Source organism: Trachypithecus francoisi, unplaced genomic scaffold (assembly GCF_009764315.1).
Source record: "Trachypithecus francoisi isolate TF-2019V2 unplaced genomic scaffold, Tfra_2.0 Lachesis_group14, whole genome shotgun sequence".
Classification (NCBI taxonomy): domain Eukaryota; kingdom Metazoa; phylum Chordata; class Mammalia; order Primates; family Cercopithecidae; genus Trachypithecus; species Trachypithecus francoisi.
Genome location: NW_022681459.1, coordinates 16,702,944 through 16,719,807, shown reverse-complemented (window position 1 = coordinate 16,719,807; position 16,864 = coordinate 16,702,944). Strand labels below are relative to the sequence as shown.

At 40.1% G+C, this 16,864-nt stretch overlaps 1 protein-coding gene across 1 annotated transcript in view; it reads left to right on the top strand.

Annotated features, from left to right (window-relative positions):
• GRIK1 (glutamate ionotropic receptor kainate type subunit 1) overlaps positions 1–16,864 on the top strand; it is a 391,857-nt gene that overhangs the window by 235,893 nt on the left and 139,100 nt on the right. Inside the window, exon 2 of the mRNA XM_033232264.1 lies at positions 13,840–14,007. Coding sequence (XP_033088155.1) covers positions 13,840–14,007 — 168 coding nt within the window. The remainder of the gene's footprint in view (positions 1–13,839; positions 14,008–16,864) is intronic.

The window sequence follows — 16,864 nt, the reverse complement described above, 5'->3', positions numbered from 1 at the left end:
GTCAGTTACCTATTTCAAAAAACAAAGATTGTTGCCACATGCCATGCCCCAAAATAAATTCCAAATGCATGACAGCAGTAAATATTTTTAAATCTGCAGAAAACAGTATGAGGCAATATTTCTCTGATCTTAGAGCAGAGAATAATTCTATAGGCATTACAAGAATGAAAAAAAAACAGAAAAATAAAATGTCAGTTAAAACTATGGTTGCATTTAACAAAAATCCAAATCAAATTAGTTTAAAAAGAGAATGTACGATATGGATATCAAGATGCGAGGACAAGAATGCGGCTGGACCCCAGAAATAACGAGAAGAGACCTGAAGCCCATTAAGAATTTTGTTTTAGATCTCTGCTCTTCTCTGCATCTCCTTCACTCTTATCACTGGATGTAGCTCCCTCTATTTCTCTAATCAATACGATGAAAGGCAGCGTGCTGACAGCTGCTCAGCTTTAAGTCTGATGGCTTGGGTACCTGAAGAGAGACAGACTCATTTACCGTTGGTCCTTGTACAAAAGTCCAGCAAGAGAAACACTAGCACATGTTGAAACACTCAGCTGTCAACATAGCATAACGAGGCCACTCTTACCTCAGTCTGAACAATGGTATAGAAGCATAAGTGGGAAGCAAAAAAAAAAAAAAAAGTGGTGGAGTAAATATCTTTACTATAAGAAGACAGACTGAATTACATAAAACTATAAAAGTGTCATGATCAGAAAAAGAGTTCAAACGGAGTTACAAGACATTACAAACCAGAAAAAGTATGTGCAACTATAATTGGAAGATCGTTTATTTCCTTAATGCATAAATGCAAAAGAAGATAAATAAGAACATTCAAAATGGGCAAGACAAAGACTTAGGAATTAACAAAGAAGCAATCCAACAAAATACAATAAAATCATTGGATCTTAGAATGAAACTGAGAGCAATCTAGGAAGGTATTAGTAACAGAAATACTTTCTGGATTCTGGGGTAACTTACAGACAATAATAAATACAGAGTTTCAGTCAGACACTTTAAAGGAAAAGTGTCGTGGTAAAAATGTAAATGCTTACATCTAAGATTCTGTAAACTTTTTAGATGTTCTACAACACTGTTGTTGCCTAATATATCATTTTGCATAATTTTTTAAAATCAGTAAATGAATAATGTCATTAAAAGGATTTTTTTTTTAATTTTCAAATACTGAAACAGAAATAATACAGAGATGTTTTAAAAAAAAACTAGAAAATATTAAGAAAGAAAAAGAAGAGTCCAGGAATGGTGGCTCATGCCTGTAAACCCAGCACTTTGGGAGGCCGAGGAGGACAGATCACCTGAGGTCAGGAGTTCGAGACCAGTCTGGCCAAAATGGCAAAACCCCATCTCCACTAAAAATACAAAAATACAAAAAATACAAAAACTAGCTGGGTGTGGTGGCACACGCCTGTAGTACCAGCTACTTAGGAGGCTGAGGCAGGAGAATCGCTTGAACCCGGGAGCCCGAGGTAGCAGTGAGCCAAGACCATATCACTGCAATGCAGCCTGGGTGACAAAGCAAGACTTTGTCACAAAAAAAAAAGAGAGAGAGAGAGAGAGAAAAGAATATAACAAATGCATTTTAAATATTTACATTAAATGTCAAGGACATGCACATTTCCTGCAACCTATCTGTGAGATATGATTGATTAAAAAAAGATGCTGTTTTTCGTAGACATACAGACCATCTTAATGCTTAGGTATTTTGTAAATGAAAAGATGACGTAAGATTTGATGATGTAAATCTGATATGAATTAGATTAAAAGTAGTCTCATAATTAAAGGTCATATTTCTGATCAAGAAATGATGTCTAACTTTTCATTTTATTTTCATTAAAATGAACAAAGTGAAAATATTGTTTCAAAAACAACATTTAAGACTGCAAATTATTTTAGACAGTCCCAAAGAGAGTAGATCTATGGATCAAACTTTTCAAAATGTGTTTCTTAAGACGACAATCCCACTGTATGTCACAGTTACAAGGAAAACTGTCCTGTCATCAAATGAATTTGGGAGATACTGAGTTAAACACTCAAATTGTTTTCTTTGCTGCAGGAGTTCTGAGAGACAAATGTTATTGTATGGTGTGAATTTTTAAGGAGGATGAAATGAAGCAGTGCCTCCCAAACATATTTGACCACTAAACTCTCTTAATGTATAAGATCTCGTGGGCAACATCTATGCACACACATTGGTAGATACTGCGCTGTGGGAGCTCTGAATCTCCATTTATTTTGGCTTCAAACATCGGTTCTAATCTTTAACAGCAATATGTTCTTCTCAGCAAGAAATTTCAGGTTGAGAAATAACAGAAATACGAAAGAAGAAAACCAGAAAATTGGGATGCAACACATAATATAGCTTCCCTGGAACCACAGGTTGTGAACTTGTTTTATTCCATTCATTTAATTAATAAGGAGATAAATAGAATCATGAGCTCTTCAGCGTGAATATGTGTCATTTAAATGAGATGTTAAAAGCTAAAACTATAACTGCTCTCAAGAGACACTAAAGGGATCAGACTTCCATAAGAATGAAAGTTTGGCATGAATTCTTCGGCAATAGTCCTGGTTCTTGCCTAAAATCTGCTGTTGAACAGGAGATGAGCCATGCCTCCGTGATATTAAGGGGCTGGTAGCCTGATGAAAAGTAAGCTTTGAAAGTGCTTGGGGACAATGGGCCGTGATTGTTGGGAGAGAGTGAGAAATCATTACAAAAAAGGCAGTAATGGAAAAAGTCAAGCAGTCTCACTACAGACCTCAATAACCATCCTCCATCTTTCCTACCTATCTCAGAGGCCTCTGTCTTGGCAGAACAAACTACTTTGTGAGGCACAGTGTTAAGGCACAAGGAGGAGAATAAGTTCAACTGAAGGACCATTTACTGGGGACAACATACGATGACCAAATCACTGCATTTAGCTCTGAAGGAGAAGGCACATTTCGGTACATGCTGTCCCGATCTTCGAGGAACAGGCAGAGCAGGATGTAGGCTTATTTTACACAAAAATAAATTCCTTGAAATATGTAGTAGATTTTATGTTACCAGAAGAAAGGGAGAGTTCACCTTTGGCTGGAGGAATCAGGAAAGATTCCCCATAGGAGGAGACAAAAAGCAGGCTTTTGCTTTGTTGATAGAATAATTGACTGCTATACTCACTTTCTTTTTCTGTACTCTACACCAGTAATGCAACGTGTCCCAAAAGACTAGAAGCTCTGCTGAGGGCAGGAAGCAAGCATCTTTCATCTTTGTACTTTCCACTCCTCCTAGCATAGTATTAGACATTAACAGATGGCTAATAATGTTTTATGAGTTAAACTGAGTATTTAATAACACTGGAATAAGAGTAACTTTGGCTTTGGGTAGTTCTTACGGTGCAACTCAAATTTATTAAGGAAAATTACTAGTAGTATTTACTAAACTGTGCATAATCCACGGACTTTCTCTTACTAGCTGCCCTCTGAAGTACATCCATAATTCCTTGCTCCATATTTTCTAATTCCTCAGAGGCCATTCCTAGTGAATTAACGCAAATTTAAGGCATCAAAGAGTGAGCCTGGATGTGGTTATTGTCTCCAGGATGGCATCCAACCCCATTCTCCCTCCTCAAAGGGGACCAATACCTGAAGACACTTGTAGCAGACTGGGTCAAAGCCAGTTTGCCGTTGAAGCTGTCCTTGTCCTTAACCACAACTCTGTTCTTGGCTGGGACTTTCTGAGAGGTAAAAATCCAATCTCTTCTCTCCATTCACTTTCCATCAGGTCAAGAAACACCTGCTTCCCATCCAAATCCATCTAGCGTGGGATCTTTCCCAAGAATGCGTTGAGCTCCAAAGATAAACCCAAAACAGGAAAGCTGAGTGAGGAAGAGAGCATTTATTTAAGGGAATCTTAGAATTTAAATCTGTAGCCTTGGAATTAAAGGTGCAGTAAATACAGGCCTCTAGTAAATTGCTTATGATGTAATAAACTAGAATTATGGATGTGGCAATAAAGAGAGGCAATAGAATATTGTATATTTAAGGAGCAGCTATCAGCAAAGGAATAGATCAAATTACCATCTTGTTTTCTGTTTCTAGCTTCTGGAATGGTTATTATTCCACAGGCATGCAAAACAGGAATCAACACTACAAACACTTTCCATGTCTTGATTGTCAGCTAATGGTTTTACCTTTCTTCCTGGATGACCTCACAGATTGTCACAACAGGCACACAGAACTTAGTTAAGGGAGCAAGCGAGCTTTGTTAGAATACATACAGTGTCTTGGCCCTGTCACATTCAGAATAGGAAAAAATCGTAAACAAAAAAACTTAATGTGTTTTACAGTACAGCTATGTGCCATATTTGCAAAATCATGCTAGAGTTAAAAATTGTTATTTGAAGAACAGAATAAAATAACATTTTACAAAGAGAAAAGAAAGACAGTAATTAAAAGTGACCAATATGAAAACTTTCTGAAGACAATTGAGATACTGCATTAGTTTCTTGTGTCTGTCATCACAAATTACCACCAACGGTGGCTTAAAACGACAGAAATTTATTCTCACAGATCCCAGAGGCCAGAAGCCTGAAATCCAGGTATTAACGGGGTCTTATTTTCTCTGAGGGCTCTAGGAGAAATTCATTTCTTTGCTTCCTCCAGCTTCTGGTGGCTCAGTCATTCCTTGGCTTCTGGCTGCATCACTGCAGTCTCTGTCTGTTTTTGCTTATTTTGTTTTTTGAGATGGAGTCTTGTTCTGTCACCCAGGCTGGAGTGCAGTGGTACAATCTCGGCTCACTGCAACCTCTGCCTCTCAAATTCAAGCGATTCTCCGCTTCAGCCTCCTGAATGGCTGGGATTACAGGTGCCCGCCACCATGCCTGGCTAATTTTTGTATTTTAATAGAGATGGGGTTTTGCCCTGTTGACCAATCCGGTCTCAAACTCCTGACCTCAAGCGACCCATCTGCCTCTTTAAATCTAGACATACTCCTGGGTGATGCCATTCAGTCTCATGGCTTTAATGCCACCTTTATAGTGATTACTCCCAAATTTCTATATCTAGGCCCAATCTCTCCTCCATAAGATCCAGACTGATATATCTAACTTCACAGCTGGCCTCTCCACTTGGACTTTAAAAAAACAAAAAATAATTTTAAAAACTTTGATTTTAAGTTCAGGGGTACATGCACAGTTTTGTATATAGGTAAATATGTGTCATGGGGTTTGCTGTGCAAATAATTTCATCACCCAACTATTAAGTCTAGTACTCATTAGTTATTTTTCCCGATCCTCTCCCTCCTCCCATCCTTTGTCCTCCAACAGGCCCCAGTGTGTGTTGTTCCCCTCTACGTGTCCATGTGTTCTCCTCATTTGGCTCCCACTTATACATGAGAACACGTGGTCTTTGGTTTTCTGTTCCTGCATCAGTTTGCTAAGGATGATAGCTTCACTTGGACTTCTAGTAGGCAGCACGAAAGAATCATGTGCCAAGTCAAGCACCTTCTGCATCGTTCCTCGTCTTGGTCAATGGCAATTTCAAGCCAAAGACCTGATGTTATCCTCGACTCCGTTCCTCTCACTTATGCTTCATCAGCAAATCCTGCTGAAGTCCTTCAGATTTTATCTAGAACTCAACCACTTTTTGTCACATCCCAATCCCACTAATCTGTACAAAGCTGTCATCATCTCTCACCTGAGTTATTGAAATAGACTCTTACTGGAATAGCCTATTATTGCAACAGCTCCGAGGGCAGATCTCCCTGTGCTTTGTTCTTGCCCTTCTCCTCCCTTCAGTCTATTCTCAATACAGAAGCCAGCTGGATTCTCTTGAAATATGTCATATCATTCACTCCTCTGCTCAAAGATGGCCAGTGGTTTCCCATCTCACCTAGAATAAAACCCACAGCCCTGTGGTGGCCCTTATGGCCCTCTGTGTTCTGCTCCAATCCACCCGTCCCTTCTCTGAGCTCATCTTCCACCAGTCCAAGCCCAGCTCACCCAACTTCAGTCTCACTCTTCCTCAAAAATAGCATTAGGCTGCTCCCACCTTAGACATTATATTTTCCCTGGCTGCAATGCTCTTCTCCCAATATCTTTAGAGTGGTTTTCTCATTACCTTCAGGCTTTTGCTCAAAAGTTGCCCTCCTAGCAAGGAATTTCCTCGCCTCTCACTCTGACATGTCAATGCCTGTCTTCCTGTTTGTGACCAATTCCCCTTCTAAAATAAAAGCTCCAAAAGTCAGATGTGTATCTCTTGCTCATTGGCACATCCCAGTGCCTCACACAGTATCTGGCTAGGCATTTTACAAATAAATGAAGAAATAAATGAACAAATCATTGGATGAGTGAGTTATTCATTAGAATCATGGACATGATATATATAACCATGAATTGAAGTAAAACAACAACAACAACTAAATATAGGTGAATTGTAATTCTATCACATTTCCGAAATGGTTATCATTGGAATACATTTACCATTACAAGGTAAGTTGAGTCCTTGAGAGGAACAAAATAGAAAACCATTATTTTCCTGTGTGGTTTTCTTTTTTATCATTAAATGAGATTGATTCTCTGCCACAATGAAACACTGTCTGAAATTCCTTTTGGAAAGAAGAGGGTAAATTTAGTACTTTCACTCATCTCTCAGCACAGGCCTCATCTAGAGACAGATGGAATCAGTAGGCAGCATTGGAATTCCCTCCCTTTAAGGTTCTTACCCATAACGATGGCTTCAGTTTTCACCATGTTACACTGAGTTGATTTGGATATCTCCCTGTTCCATGGAAACAGTCGTTGAAAAGCAGGTTAGCAAGTATCCTTGGAACCTAAAAAAAAAAAAAGTCAATCAGTGAGACCTAGAGCCAGGCATGGTTTTTTTCGTATTAAGATTGCTGAATTCCACCCCTTTGACATGATGATTCTCTCCATATGGTGTGGGATTAAGGGAAAGTTTGGAAGTCATTGCTGTGGGTTTACCTTGGGTGTCCTCACAAATAGCACATCATTGATCTTAGCCTTCTCTAAGTGTTACCTTTTGCCTACAATGATTGTATTGTTGAACCAGCAGTTGTGATTGAGAACAATTCTCCTGTAAGTCTAGATGGAATTATGTGGCAAACCCAAAAGCCTTTATGACAACCCTTCATTGCACCCATCATCCCCACTTAAAGACCACCAGCTGGATATACAGGATGTTGCCAACTGTGGCTTCTATCTGTGTTTATGTAGTCACAAAACACAACTGCCTGCGTCCTCACTGCACCTCACTGGTTCAAGAGTCTACCCAAAACAGACAGAAACGCTCCTGTGTTGATGGAACTCTGCGGTCTAAACCAAGATTTCAAGTGAATTCCTCTTGGCTTATCTAAAATTACTGTGCTGTAAAGTTGGAATCTTATTAGAAGAGAATATTATTTGAATATATGTGATTTCCTTTAAAATTATTTTCAATTTCAAAGCCCTTGGGGGGGAAAAAAAAAGAAGATGCTGGCCAGGCATGGTAGCTCACGCCTATAATCCCAACCACTTGGGAGGCCAAGGCAGGCAGATCACCTGAGGTCAGGAGTTCAAGACCAGCCTGACCAACATGCCGAAACCCTCTCTCTACTAAAAATACAAAAATTAGCCAGGCGTGGTGGTGCATGCCTGTAATCCCAGCTACTAGGGAGGCTGAGGCAGGAGAATTGCTTGAACCCAGGAGTCAGAGGTTGCAGTGAGCCGAGATGGCACCATTGTACTCCAGCCTGGGTGACAGTGCGAGACTCCATCTCAAAAAAAAAAAAAATGCTGATAAATATACTAGTCTGTGCTAGGTTTGCTGTAAAAACAAAAACAAAACACCAACCAAGTAAAAAAAACCATAGACTTGGCGGCTTAAACAACAGACACTTAATTTCTCTCAGTTCTAGAGGCTGGAAGTCCAAGATCAAGGTGTCAGCAGGTTTGGTTTCTCCAGAGGCCTCACTCCATGGCTTGCAGGTGGCCTCCTTCTGACTCGGCCCTCACATGGCCTTTCCTCTGTGTGCACAAGTCCCTGGTATATCTCTGTGCGTCCAGATTTTCTCTTCTTATAAGGGCCAGTCAGACTGGATTAAGGCCTACCCTAGCTGCCTCATTGTAACCTAGTCACTGTTTTAAAGACACTATCTCCAAATACAGTCACATTTTGAAGAACCAGGGGTGAGGTTTGCAACATATAAATTTGAGAGGGGATGCAGTTCAGTCCATAACAGTGACTTACAAAAATAGCAAGTCGTATCTGAGTTTCAAAGCTACTCCAGAATGTAGGCACAGGCCTTACTGTCTCATAGCCTTTGTTTAGTGACCGTATGTGGCACCTTGTCTCAAGTGAGGGAACATACAGTATGAAGGACAGAGTATTTTAGCATCAGCATTATTAGTACCAACATCTATCCTTCCCAGAAAAGTACGATGGGAACAATCAGGACAAGGTCCTTATAAGTAAATCCTAAATATGAACATGTATTAATAAGAAAGCATTAATTTTTCAGAATTCTTATCTATTCTGGTGTTTACAAGCAGTATGATTTTACCCATATCATTTTAAATGGCACAAATATTCACATAACAAAACAGACTCATTACTCAAAAAAAAAAGCCCAACTTCTTTCACTTTCTGACCCTTTGCTTGGACAATAGTGGGTGATGTGGGGAAGAGGCTGGTGAGGTGGATATTAAGCATACCCTCTGACCCTTGATCAAACTTCCTAATGATGATCAGACAGAGGATTATTGCCTAACAATTTCTAGTCTATAAAGACTGGCATGTGATCTGTACCCACCCAAACTGATCTACAACATAGAAAAAACAAAAAATAGTTCAACAAAGGACAAAACAGTTTAACAATACTTCTCATGCTCCAGGTACACACGAGCAATGAAAGAGAACATGGATAACTCAGGCCTGCCGATTTTGAGGTTTCCCACCCTTCTGTGTTCCATCTGCCATGCTCTACTTTTCTCAAGAATTATAGCAGAATGAAAAAGCTTGTTCTTCATCCTGAGCTCTCAGAGTCCTGCTTTCTCCCTTCACCCACTGCCCTGGCTTGAGAAATTTCAAAAATATAAGGGGAGGCGGCAGCTTTGCCTGTCTTCCTTGAGCCTAAGCTAGATTTTTATTTCAATTTCCTAATCCTTCCATGGTCCACTGCATTGTTAGGAGTAGAAGTCAGCTCAGCTCAAATGAGAGAGAGGGAGAGGAAGAGGAACAGAGAGATGAACAAGATAGGGATTTCTTGTCTCAAACCGATGGGCCTCCAAATGAATGAGGTCAGAGGTTCACAACATGAAGACCCCCTAAAGCCTTCAGATGTCTCATTCACAGCTCACACTCACAATTATTAGATAAAAGAAGTAAAAAGGGAGGAAGGGAGGAATGGAGGAAGGGAGGGAGGCAGAGAGAGAGAGAGAGAGAGAAAGAAAGAAAGAAAAAAAAGAAAGAAAGAAAGAAAGGGAAAGAAAGAAAAGAGAGGAAAAAGAAAGGGAGAGAGAGAACAAGAAGGAGAGAAGGAAAGACAGAAGGAGGAAATTATGCAAGGGCTCCAACGTGTGTGCCCCTTTATTCTTCTTATTAAAGACTCTACATCCCGCTTTGTTGTATCTGAAGCTATGGGGAGGAGAAGGAGGGAGGAAGTGGCTGATATTAAACAGTCTGCCCACATACGAGGTAATGGTCTGACTCCTGTTAATGCCTTTCTCCTGTTTCTGTCAGATCTCACTTTTTTGGTACTTCACCAGCTTTCTATATACCTCGTACCACAGTAGCTCTCTGGCATTTATCAGCAACCCTCTCTTGCAGAAAGAGAGTGTGATGGGGTCTTAAGCTAATGACACCTGGTGAAAAAATGAAAAAAAAATTTCTCTGAAAGTGACCAAACAGTTCACCTGCACACTACCCAAGCACATAATGAAAACACTTGTAATTCCCTTAAACCCAGGTTCATTTGGCTTTATGTGATAGACAGCTATATAGCGAAAGAATAGTTTTGAGGCGAGTAGTCAGTTCACCAGTTGGTGCCAACTCCTCTTTTTATTTCCAATACCCAGGTACAATAATAAAAAAAACATACTTCAAGGGAATTTTTGAGTTTTCGGGGCACTTTGATTACATTTTCTCATTTGCTTTATAGAGCAATTCTCCAAGGGAAGCAAGACAACATTATTGGCCCACATGTATGAGACAAAGAACAACAGAAATAACTTGATGAAATGAAAACATTTACATTTTTTGGAGATTCAGATACCAGAGTCAGTCCCAGACAATACTGTGACTTTGAATAAGCAGGATATAATGCGTAATCTTCCTGTTCACTTTTTCGTTTATAAAAATGGAAAAAGGCCGGGCGCGGTGGCTCAAGCCTGTAATCCCAGCACTTTGGGAGGCCGAGACGGGCGGATCACGAGGTCAGGAGATCGAGACCATCCTGGCTAACCCGGTGAAACCCCGTCTCTACTAAAAAATACAAAAATCTAGCCAGGCGAGGTGGCGGGCGCCTGTAGTCCCAGCTACTCGGGAGGCTGAGGCAGGAGAATGGCGTAAACCTGGGAGGCGGAGCTTGCAGTGAGCTGAGATCCGGCCACTGCACTCCAGTCCGGGCGACAGAGCGAGACTCCGCCTCAAAAAAAAAAAAAAAAAAAAAAATGGAAAAAATCCTCCTGTGTTGACTGTTATGAAGTATAATTAAACATATGTAAAAGAGCTATTTTGTAATAATTTTATTTCTGATACTTAAAAATCTTCCTCAAAGAGGAAGTAGGTAGATCAGGTTTCAAAGTTGAGAATTTCTGCTTCCTGTTCTGGTATTTGTTTCCTCCAAGCAGCCTACCCTATACAGATTAATGGTACTCACATCCACGCCAGTGATTGACTTTTCCCCCAAATAGTTGCAGCCTCAACATCCTAAAGATGCCTTGGTCTCCCCAAGGATGCTGATTCTGAGTAAGACACAGTCTCTCTCCATGTGGGCTCTCCCTGTGGGATTGAGGAGATAGACAAGTAAATAAGTAATTGCTAATCATCACCGTGGAAGCCCTATCACCAGGAAGCCCTCTGTATGGGTCACCTAGATGGTGGCAGTGAGACGGCCTTACATCCACCTTCTGGTGACCAAGTGTCTTTTGTGTCATCTTGTCACCTCACTGTTCAGCATCCACCAACAGTTCTGAGAGGAACTGAAAATCAACTCCAAAGTCTCTCCCTACCATTGTCTGACAAAAGTAAAACACAAATTCACTTGAACAGCAACATTTTTCCTTACGTTCATTTCAAATAGCGGTCTTAAATGGCTCCTTAGGTAAAGCTTAACATTACCAAATAACTCTGTCATGTAATTTTCCTTTTTATAATTTTTAGTTTTTGCGGGTCCATAGTAGTTGTATCATCATATAGTTTTCAACTATGATTTCTCAGAAGACAGGGAAATTATCTATACCTGAATGCCTCATATTATCTGCCTACAAAAGCCAGAAATATTTCCAAAAGGAACCAAAATAATTCACTATAAACCATCTTAGCTTTCACAACCCAACACTGTAGTTAGTTATTTAATAAAGTCAGTACAGCAGGAACATTACAGATGTGTATTTGTTTCTTGCTTTTCTTTCAAAGTAGGATCAGGGTAGTTTCTTTGAATTAGAGTCTGTCCATTGGAGTTCACTTTCTAACAAAGAATGCACATAAATGATGCGCATGATGGGTGATTGTGATTTTCGTTTCAGATTTTTTTATATTCTTTTTTTTTTTTTCCCGCTTTGAATGGAGAGAGAACTTAGAGCACTTGTAAATCAATCTAGAGTAGACAAGTTGGGAAAAACCGACAACTGACTTTTGGTAAGGGATCACTCAATAGTGAGAATAGATAAAAAATAGCAGCCTGGGCTAGGCACAATGGCTCATGCCTGTAATCCTAGCACTTTAGGAGGCCAGGGAGGGTGGATCATGAGGTCAGGAGTTCGAGAGCAGCCTGGCCAATATGGTGAAATCCCGTCTCTACTAAAAATACAAAAATTAGCCAGGCATGGTGGCGCGCACCTGTAATCCCACCCACTCAGGTGGCTGAGGCAGGAGAATCGCTTCAACCCGAGAGGCGGAGGTTGCAGTGAGCCAAGATTGCAACACTGCCCTCCAGCCTGGGCAACAGAGCAAGACTCCATCTCAAAAAATAAAAAAATAAAAAATAGGCCAGGCACAGTGGCTCACGCCTGTAATCCCAGCACATTGAGAGGCCAAAGCAGGCAGATCACGAGGTCAGGGGTTTGAGACCAACTGGGCCAATATGGTGAAACCCCATCTCTACTAAAAATACAAAAATTAGCTGGGCGTGGTGGCACGTGCCTGTAATCCCAGCTACTCGGGAGGCTGAGACAGAAGAATCACTTGAATCAGGGAGGTGGAGGTCTCAGTGAGCTGAGATCGCATCACTGCACTCCAGTCTGGGTGACAGAGTGAGACTCTGTCTCAAAAATAAATAAATAAATAATGTATGTATCAGCCTGCTAGTTAGAAGTACTCAGCATTCCATGAGCATCAGTTAACATGTTTTTAAAAGAAATGAGGAGTGTTGGTCAACCAAGGAGTAACTTAAATGGAGATGGGTTAAGAAACCTTCCACTGTAGATCCTGTGTCTATTAATAATTCTAGGACATCTCTCAAAAAGTGTTTAAGAACTGTACAGTCAGCAACACTTACATTGCCTCTATCAAACGTCAATGTCTCAAGCAAAATCAGAGCTACATTCTCTCATGAGGCTTTAAGCACTAATATTTGTTACTGTTGCTTGCAGTGAGGTCCTCATGTTTAAGACACCAGAGCCCACCTGGTACATGCTCAGTGAAGGGACGTATTTCTCTAGTTGCCAGATGCAGGTTTGCTTTGGACTAAACAGTTTCTAAAAAGAAAAGAAAAAAAAAGGAAAAAAGAAAAGAAAGAAAAAATAGTTTTTTGAATATTCTCATGCACTTTGGAAAGTACTGGGATATGATCTCAGAATTCTGAGCCATGAAGCACAAAATAGGACATTTTTATCCTGAAAAATCTAACAGTATGTATGTGTCATTTTGATCCCATCAACTCTGCATGATCCCCTTAGAGTCTGGAATGTAGGCTTCTGAACAGAAAGATCTTCATTCTGAAGAAGAATGATCCTACAAGGATACAACTCAAATTATGTTTAGGTCAAGCACGATGCAATTCTTGTCCACATCACAGAAAATCGCTCTCTGCCATATTATCGGTTACACTTTTATGCCACTAAATTTTTGGAATACAGTTGCCATCTGAGAGATGGTATACAGTCCAACACTGGATTTAAAATCTTAAGCATACATATGCAGTTAGTGCTATTTATCCGCATGTGGCACATGCTGATAAACTTCACTTTTAGCCCTGGATTTAGGATCTGCTCTGACTATTCCTTTATTTATCATTTGGGGTCTTTTATTCATATATTTGTATCCTTTTTACTGGCTGGGCGCGGTGGCTCATGCTTGTAATCCCAGAACTTTGGAAAGTAGAGGAGGGTGGATCACTTGAGGTCAGGAGATCAAGACCAGCCTTGCCAACATGGTAAAATCCCGTCTCTACTAATAATACAATAATTAGCCAGGCATGGTAGTGCACACACGCAATCCTAGCTACTCGGGAGGCTGAGGCAGGAGAATCGCTTGAACCCAGAGGCGGAGGTTGCAGTGAGCGAAGATCACGCCATTGCACTCCAGCCTGGGTGACAGAGCAAGACTCCAACTCAAAAAAAAAAAAAAAATTACATGTGAACCATGTGACTAATGCTTCTCATGCATCTCTTTTTGCTTCTGCAGGAGGGATTTTTGAAACAGTGGAAAATGAGCCTGTTAATGTTGAAGAATTAGCTTTCAAGTTTGCAGTCACCAGCATTAACAGAAACCGAACCCTGATGCCTAACACCACATTAACCTATGACATCCAGAGAATTAACCTTTTTGATAGTTTTGAAGCCTCACGGAGAGGTAACTATTTTCCCACTTTTAAAAGCTTCTTTGGGTGATGTGTCTGCTCTGCAAGTCACCTTCTTTTTGCTACCTGCCCTCTTTTAAAGCAGACATCTTTGTGCAAATGGGTTGCGGGAAATCTGGGTCTTTGATGTCACTGATCAATGCAATCTGAACTAACCTAATGGACGTTGCCGAGCACTGTTTTCTGGGCCTTTCTGATGAGCTTACCCTTCAGTGCCCTCTACTCTATGATTAACTAGTTCAGCTGTGAATGGAAAATGTCAAGCTTGATCTGTTTTTCTTTCCTGAAGCTGAGATACCACCATGAAATCGTGCGGTGCAGTCAAATAAAACATTGCAGAAGGTCACATCCACTGAGCATGTGGAAATGCCCAGGACACACATAACTGACACCCTGAATTTTAACAGGTTGTACACTACTGAGTTTACCTAGCATCCTCTCAACTTTTTTTTTTACTGTTTTCCACAAAATCATAGAAATATGAAGATTAACCCTGTGAGAGCAATGTCTGTATCTGATCCTCTTTTTCTTCTGAACTGAAGCCAAGCGCCTAGCCTAAAAAATAATCTAATTCATATGTCGGCTACAAGGTTTCTCTCACAGAAAGATTCATTCAGAATAGTGGGGTTTGTTTAGACATCTTCTGGACAATTCTAGGAAAGTTTCTGAAGTAAGACCACATTCTATATAGTTGAGGGTTGGCTTCTGACAGGGACACTATCGAGTCACTAAATAAATGTGCTTATGTGAAAACAAAGGCTACTCGTCACCCCAGATTAGGAAGCGTTCTTTGCCTCAGAGGGGAATCCTTGCCTGCTAAATACACACAAATACATGAGATACAATGAACACCATGTTTATGCTGATTTCCAGGTAACTAAATGCTGGTTGTTTCCATATAGAATTAATCTAGTTAGATCATAGGTTGTGTCCACCTGACACAGCCTTCTGCAAGAATTCCAGTGTTCTTTGCAAACAAAATATAAAACTTATTTCCTTAGGAGCACAGATAAAAAATTAACAACACAGCAGGACGCAGTGGCTCATGCCTGTAATCCCAGCACTTTGGGAGGCCGAAGCGGGTGGTTAATGAGGTCAGGAGATCGAGACCATCCTGGCTAACATGGTGAAACCCCGTCTCTACTAAAAATACAAAACAAAACAAAACAAAAAATAGCCGGGTGTGGTGGCAGCTGCCTGTGGTCCTAGCTACTTGGGAAGCTGAGGCAGGAGAATAGCGTGAACCCGGGAGGTGGAGCTTGCAGTGAGCTGAGATTGCGCCACTGCACTCCAGCCTGGGTGACACAGCGAGATTTTGTCTCAAAAACAAAACAAAACAAAAATTAACAACATAATCTTTTTATATCTATGGCAGGACTTAAGTATAAAAATATTTTCTTTTTCAAATGTACTTTGAGATATGCTATAGGTCAAATTTGTCTATGGACAAATAATGAAACTGTGTATTTATACAGAATTTTAAAGTTTCCAAGCGATCCTCACATAAATTATCTCTATAATGTAGAGACAGATCTATCACTTTTCTTTCTTCCATCTCTTTCTCTCTTACACACACACACCTATGCAAACAGACACAAACGCTCATACACATTGTTGAGCAAATACTGTAGAAAGCCAACCACGTTTAGCAATGAAACTCTAAGCCACATAAAAATTGAAAGCTTTCCTGTGATCTGAAGTACCTGGCATACTTGTCAATTAAACACCCCCAGAGCTTCTTAAAACTGGTAATTTGCTGGCAAACAGAATTCAAAAGGATTGATTTTTCTGTCAAGTAATATTAGTATCCCAGAGCTAAATATTAACAGGAATCTCAATCCATTGCTTATGCTGGATAGAACAACAGTTCACACACTCCCATACTCTCGTTTTATCTGGCTAAATAATGAAAACATAACCTGAAAATAAGCTTCTGAAGACAATGACAATTTACACTTCCAGCACACAATGCATAAAACTGTACATCTTCATAGTTCATGCAGTAATTCACCACCAAAGAGCAGAGTACCAGAAAGTTTTCCTTGTAAACATATGCTGTTCCATAGATACCTGCAATATAGCTGTCAAAGCTCTATCAGTGATTCTGTCTGAATTATGTCAGGTAGCTACAGAGCCATATCATTTTTCTAACTATTTTTATTTGCAGAATGATATTATTAAATACAATGGATGTATTAATTTAGCGAATTTGATATTTAATTATCTGATGACAGTTCTAAATTCGTAGAATTAAAATATAAATTTGAAAGTGTGTTTAAGCTTTTATTTAATTCCTACCAACGTAAGATTAATAGGCACTATTTTACACAGTTGTAGAGGGCATACTGCCCCAATCTTTCTGGAAGGGCATTTGGTTAATATGTTTCAAATGACTTCAAACTATCTATACCCCTTAATTATAACTGGTGACTTGACTTCTGGAAATCTACTCTTAGAAATTAGCATAAGATGCAGAGAAAAATATAAGAGCTAAGGTAAGTGTTATAGTATTATTTGGAATAGCCAAAAATCAGGAGCAGCTTAAATGTTTTGGGGGATGTTTGTTTGTTTGCTTTTGGAAACAGAGTCTCACTCTGTCACCCCAGCTGGAGTTCAGTGGTGCTCTCTCAGTCCACTGCAACTTCCGCCTCCCGGGTTCAAGCAATTCTTGTGCCTCAGCCAACCAAGTACTTGGGACTACAGGTGCACACCACCACACCTGGCTAATTTTTGTATTTTTAGTAGAGATGGGGTTTCACCATGATGGCCAGGCAAGTCTCAAATTCCTGACCTCAAGTGATCTGCCTGCCTCAGCCTCCCAAAGTGCTAAGATTACAGGCATGAGCCAAA